The sequence below is a fragment of the Vanessa cardui genome, chromosome W (assembly GCF_905220365.1).
Source record: "Vanessa cardui chromosome W, ilVanCard2.1, whole genome shotgun sequence".
Lineage (NCBI taxonomy): Eukaryota > Metazoa > Arthropoda > Insecta > Lepidoptera > Nymphalidae > Vanessa > Vanessa cardui.
Window position 1 is genome coordinate 2,595,199 of NC_061153.1, and position 6,541 is coordinate 2,601,739.

At 49.2% G+C, this 6,541-nt stretch overlaps 1 protein-coding gene across 1 annotated transcript; it reads right to left on the minus strand.

Annotated features, from left to right (window-relative positions):
* Positions 1–4,652: 4,652 nt before the first annotated feature.
* LOC124542425 lies at positions 4,653–5,327 on the minus strand. The gene has a single exon (XM_047120377.1). It carries the CDS (start codon positions 5,325–5,327, stop codon positions 4,653–4,655), a length of 675 nt encoding a protein of 224 aa, XP_046976333.1.
* Between the last annotated feature and the right edge of the window lie 1,214 nt (positions 5,328–6,541).

Sequence of the window (6,541 nt, forward strand, 5' to 3'; positions counted from 1 at the left end):
TTGTACCTATCAGCAAATTCATAGCATTGAATCTTAACAAGGATTTATTTTTGTCCGTAGCAGAAAATGATTTACAAACGTGTATTGAGCAAGATTTTGAAATTCTCTTATGCCATCTTAAGAAGCCTATCTATCATATGAAAAACGATCAAACTTTATGCGAGAAAGAAAATGCAAACATCTGTAAAACTATCACAGAGCCTTGTAAAAATATTCTTTTACAAACAAACACAATGAACACATATTTTTATTTCTATTGCAATACAAGTCACCTCAGGATACTGTGCGAAGATCATATTACCGCCATTCAGCTGAGTCATACGGGGTTACTGACAGTCGGTCCAGGCTGTATTATCAATGCCCTGACGCGCGGAGGCGGTCGAGCGGGGTGAGCGCCTGGTGCCTCGACAGATCGAGGCACGCAGGGCAGAGCTCCGCCAGGTCTCAGTGGCGGAGTGGGAGACGCGATTAGCGCGACCCACGGCAGGGCAAGCCGTCGCTATTGCGGCGGTGAGGCCCGTTTTGAAGGAGTGGCTCACCAGGAGCCACGGCGCCCTCAGCTTCCGGCTGACGCAGGTGCTTACTGGACACGGATGCTTCGGTAGGTACCTGTGTCGCATAGGTCGGGAGCCGACGTCCCAGTGCCACCATTGTGGCGATGGTCGCGACGATACGGCGTTGCACACGTTGGCGGAGTGCCCAGCATGGGCTGAGCAGCGCCGTGTCCTCGTCGCGGCCGTAGGTGTCTCTGCGGGAAACCTCTCGCTTCCGGCCGTCGTCTCCACGATGGTACAGAGCGAGGCAGGGTGGAGCGCCGTCGCCACCTTCTGCGAGGAAGTGATGCTCGCAAAGGAGGCGGCGGAAAGGGAGAGAGAGGCTGCCTCCTCTCTCCCCTCCCGCAGCAGACGAACTGGGCGTCGCAGGGTGGTCGCCGACTTACGACCACCCTAGGGCGTGGCCTGCGGACGGCAGACTCGGGGCGTCTCGCCGTCCGACCAGCAACAGGCCTCGAGGCGGCGGCGTCGTGTTCCGCACGCGCGCCTCGTAGTGGAGTCCTGCGGCCAGGTGGACAGCCGCAGTGATTGACGGGGCACGCCTGACTCTTTACATCAGGCGTGCCAACGCCCGTCGGAGGGGTGCGACGAATGCTTCGGCGATACCCGCCCCTCCGACTCATGGGCACGTGGAGGACACGGGTTGGGTTTTAGTCAGTAGGAGTCTGACAGTACCCTTCGCTCTTCCCCCAGAGCGGAGGGTCTCCATGATGGATTTCCCAACCATAAAAAAAAAAGGCTGTATTATCAAAACTGCTGATTTTATTTATCATTCAAGTAGTCAATATATGAGCAAACTCAGATTAAAGACGGATTTAGTCGTACCAGAAATCGCGTCTATCAACCATATAATAAACATATCGCTTCCCGAGTCCCCTGCCAGTACTAGTTCAGAAAGATTAGATCAGAAACAACTACTCGCTATACAAGACCAACTGGACAGCATGAAAAGGAACCAGCCGTTGTTTGAGGGAAGATCCTATCATGATATTCATCACTACTCCCTCATTTATCTGATCGTGGCGGTGGTAGCAGTGGTCGGCGCAGTCGGCGGTTGGAGGCGCGTGAGACGCGCTCGCCGCCGGGAGTCGGCAGGCGGGAGCGGCCCAGCAGTGATAAGTGATAGTGAAATGCCAAGCCAGCATTTAAAGTGTCAAAGTGATGAGGTGATAAGTGAAAGCAAGTTGCAAACAAGTGCGCGTAAAATCCATCAAAACAGAAACACCTCACCCGTGCTTCAGTCCGTTTTCACAATCGATACCGGGGTGTGATAACGTTGTATGCAATTATAATGTATACTTTGAATGTAATGTTATATGTTACTTTTGTTCGTGTTTTTATTATTTTTTTGTATCATTTTCTCTAGAATAATCAAAAATGCCTATCACCTTGTTAACAATATTAATTTCTTAACATTTTTCCTCCACCACATCATCCTCTATCTTTCGGCCCGGGAGCATGTACGGGCTAACACGCTGATTTGTAGCGTCAGCAATTCGCGCTACAACGGCGAATTATATTTTATACCTCAGTCCGCAACGAGCAGCCGCGCGTGCTCACGGGTCTCAATATCATTATATCATTAGCAATTTATCATTTTATCAAATAAAGTTATCAAACATATCATATTCTATCAATTATCAAGCACATCAACTTATATCAATTATCAACTATCAACCAAGGGTGTATAGGGCACGGATCAGCCCGTACAAAAGCGGAATTTAATTTTTTATCTAACAAATCACTTATTTTATCCATTGTTATCGCAGAATTTGTTTGGTTTATTGTATTATGTTCACTTTGACTTTGGTAAGACGATGTATGATTGTTGTCCGAGTATTCAAATGACATATTCAGTGACTCAACCGATACTGACGGAAACTGTGTTTGTCGAACGGGTGTATGTAGATTATACTTTTTGCGTTGAATTATACTTATACAAGACGGGTATACCCATGAGACACGGTACTCGTTGTTAAGTGCTTTGAATTGAGCGTCTTTTAAATTGAGACATAAATAATGATATTTGGCCTGGCACAAGCGGCACCTATTATGTTCTAAGTGAGACTTTCTACATCCACTGCATTCCATATTATAATGAATATAAATTACTTTAAAATCTTTAAATTCAAAAAATATTTCTTCGTAGGTCTTAGGATTTGAACACTGAACAATGGATATGCTTTTGTTTATAGCAGCGCCACACTGCGCCACGACGGTTGATAGCCGAGTGTGTTAAATTAAGCTTATAGTGTAAAGTTCGATGCTTTCTTTACATAATCCTTGTATGATGGGTATGCAGTCAAAGTGTTATATTTTATCACCCGCTTTCCAAGATTTACGATTTTTAATAATTTCACAAAGCACTATTTACTGTATATGAGTTGTAAAAACACTTTGTTACTAGAAGTCACAATACAAGAGGCTACAGTTGCAATGAATAACTGATTATATCACTGTTTTAAACGTTTCTTGATTTTGTGCCTCGATTTTAAATCACACACACAATATAAATCAACAAGTATGAACTTGCAAACAATTGACATAATAGTACATTAACTGAATTACGAAATTAGATATAGGTAATTATTGAAAACTAACTTAGTTATTTTTAATTCAAAATATATGTATGTTAAATATTCTATCAAGTACATATATAATACTTGGTGGTAGGGCTTGGTGCCAGCCCGCCTGGGTAGGTTAGTTACCACTTATCAGATATTCTACCGCTAAACAACAGTACGTAGTATTATTGTGTTCCGGTTTGAAGGGTGAGTGAGCCAGTGTAACTACAGGTACAAGGGACATAGCATCTTAGTTCCCAAGGTTGGTGGCGCATTGACGATGTAAGGAATAGTTAATATATCTTACAGCATCATTGTCTATGGTTGATAGTAACCACTAACCGCCAGGTGACTCATATGCTCGTCCGCCAACCTATTCCATAAAAAAGTAAATAAGGATAGATAAGTGATGAATAGGTAAATCCTTAAAAATAAATATGTCGTGGAAAGGCAATTATTTTGATTAAAAGAAGCGTATTTGATTATTATAGTAGTGGGTTAACGCGGTGAAGTCCTAGAATTTTAAAGTCACGTGGACAAACTCGTGTTTAAACATATGAGGGACTGGATAACGACACTTTTGAGTAACTTACTACACCTTCAAGGCGAAACTGTCGGTTTACCTATTTAAGAAAAATGTTGTAAATTCGTAATAAAACTTCTGTCGCTATACCACGACTTATTTTAATTCATTATGATGGACCCCGTACCACCGAATACAGAAAAGGACAATTCTATCGCTCAGCCATCGCTGCCGCCGATAAATATAATACTTGTATATTATAGTAGACTACAGATTCGTTAAGATGTAAATTAAAAAAAAAAATAATAATGACTGTCGCTTCTCAATATGTATTTGATAATATTATGAATGTACGCAAAAACAACTGATTTTCCCAGAAATTGTGACATACATTCCATTAATACTAGGTACTAACTTATGAAAACTTCTATCCCGAGAGTTTAACATATGAGCAACGCGTTGTTTATTTAGATGCAGTAGACTTTTTGGCCACTGCATGGAAAGATGATAAAGTCGTCACTTTATTATCGACTTACATTGCCGCCGAGCTTGTTGGAAATGAATCAAGATACGATAAGAAGGCTAAACAAGAAATTGACATCCCTTGTTCCAAAATTGTACAGGAGTACAATATGCATATGAGCAGAGTCGATCTGATGAATATTATGATCATGATGAATTGCTTTTAAGAAACAGCCGGAAATTAAGAAAATCAACTCCCTGCCCTTGCCCTATTTATTCCGCCCCGGGCACTGGGGCTTGGAGGCCGTGAAGGCGACCCGCAGGTCACCTCCGCCGGGCAGGATCGGCCCTCTCCCGAGCCCGGCCCGCAGTCTCTTTCTGGACCATGACGGTCTCACAGAAGTTGACTACGGCCTCCCACGCCGATTCCCTGCGTAGCATCGCCGACACGACTGCTCGCAGGGAGAGATTTCGCCCGATTTGCTGGACCAAGACTTGCCTTTCCGCGGTCCACGCGGCACACGCCTCTAGCGTGTGTTGGGCATCGTCTTAGTCCGCCCCGCAGTGGTGGCAAACCGCCGTCGCCTCGCATCCGATCCTACACAGGTACTCTCCAAAGCAACCGTGACCGGTCAGCACCTGTGTAAGTCGGAAGGTGACTCGTCGCTTCCGCCGCATCCAGGCCTCGAAGGCTGGCAGGATCGCACTCACGACGCGTTTGTGCGCGTACCGATCTCCGCGGAGACGGGCGTACCACGTCGTGTGTGCCCTTCTCTGCTCCTGCCGCCTGAGCGCTTCGAGGACGCTGGCAGGGTAGGACGCACTTCCGCCGCTTTGACGGAGGGCGCGAGTCTGGTTGTAGACCCTCGCGTCCCTCTCCGCCAGGATGTCCAACGGCGGAAAGCACGCCAGAAGGGTCGCCGCCTCGAAGGATATCGTGCGATATCCCCGCACCAAGCGGATGGCCACTCTCCGCTGCAGACTCAGGATCTTAGTCTTGAAGCGGCGGGTGCCCGTCAGTCGGTGTGACCAAACGGGTGCCCCATAGAGGGCCATCGATCGCACGACACCAGCATAGAGGCGGCGAATCTCCTCCCTCGGTCCCCCGAGATTAGGCAGCAGTCTGTGCAACGCACCCACTGCCTTCTCGATCCGGGGGACCAGGAGCTTGAAGTGCTCTTCAAAGCTCCAGCGACCGTCCAGGACAAGGCCCAGGTATTTCATGTACCTGGACACCTGGACGTTTGAGTCACCTACGCGAATGATCTGCGAACGGGGTGGTTCCCGGCCCACCACTTCTGGAACCATAGCACCTCCGTCTTATGCGGCGCTATCCGAAGACCCAGTTCGCAGATTTTCGCGACGAGTTCGACTCCGAGCTTGGCTCGCCGTTTGGTCATCTCAAAGCTCAACCCGCATGCCAGCACCAGCGTGTCATCTGCGTAGCAGATCACGCTGACGCCTGCGGGGAGCTCGAAACGCAGAACCGCGTCGTATGCGAGATTCCACAGGAGTGGTCCTAGGACCGATCCCTGCGGAACCCCGCAGTACACTTCCCTCCGGGTCCTCGTACCGTCCTGGCCCACGTACACAATGTACCTGTCGCGCAAGTAGCTCCCGACAATCGCCTGCAGGTAGAGAGGCACTCGGTGGGACACCAGGGCCTCCCTGATGGCAACCCAGGTTAAAGCGTTAAAGGCGTTGACGATATCCAGGCTTATCGCCAACGCCACGTCCCCCTGTGAGACACCGCCTGCTCCGTCAGGGACCGGACGCGCATGATCGCGTCAACGGTCGAACGACCCTGACGGAAGCCGAACTGGCTGTCGGCCAGGTCGGGACCGACGCACGACAGATGCTCGCCGAGACGAGAAGCGACAATCCGCTCGAAGAGCTTGCCAGCCTCGTCCAGCAGGCATATGGGACGATACGCAGAGGGAGAGTCCGCGTCTCTGCCGTCTTTCCTCAAGAGGACCAGACTTGCCTCCTTCCAGACCTTGGGGAACGTGGCGTTACGGAGACAGCTGTCGAACAGCCGCCTCAGCCTGTCCCCCAAGTGAGCCGAAGCCAACACCCACGCCCGTCCCGGAATCCCATCGGGACCGGGCGCTGTGTTCCGGGCACTCAGGCGACCAAGTGCTCGGTCAAACTCCTGCTCACCCTCTACTCGTCGGTCCAAGTGACCCGCGGTAGCGAGGGATACAGGGGACTTGACCGGATCACCGGGAAGAGCGAATCTATCACTCTCCTCAATAGATTCGGATCTAAGGTCTCGGTCAACGGGGGCATCCACGGGCGTAACTTGCCCAGCACCATGCGGTACGGGCGCCCCCACGGATCCCTGTCGAATCCCTCGAGGAGCTCGTTCCAGGACCGAGCGCCGGCGTCCGAGATGGCGTCTCGCAACGCCTTCTTGGTCTCCTGGAAAGCCCTGTAGG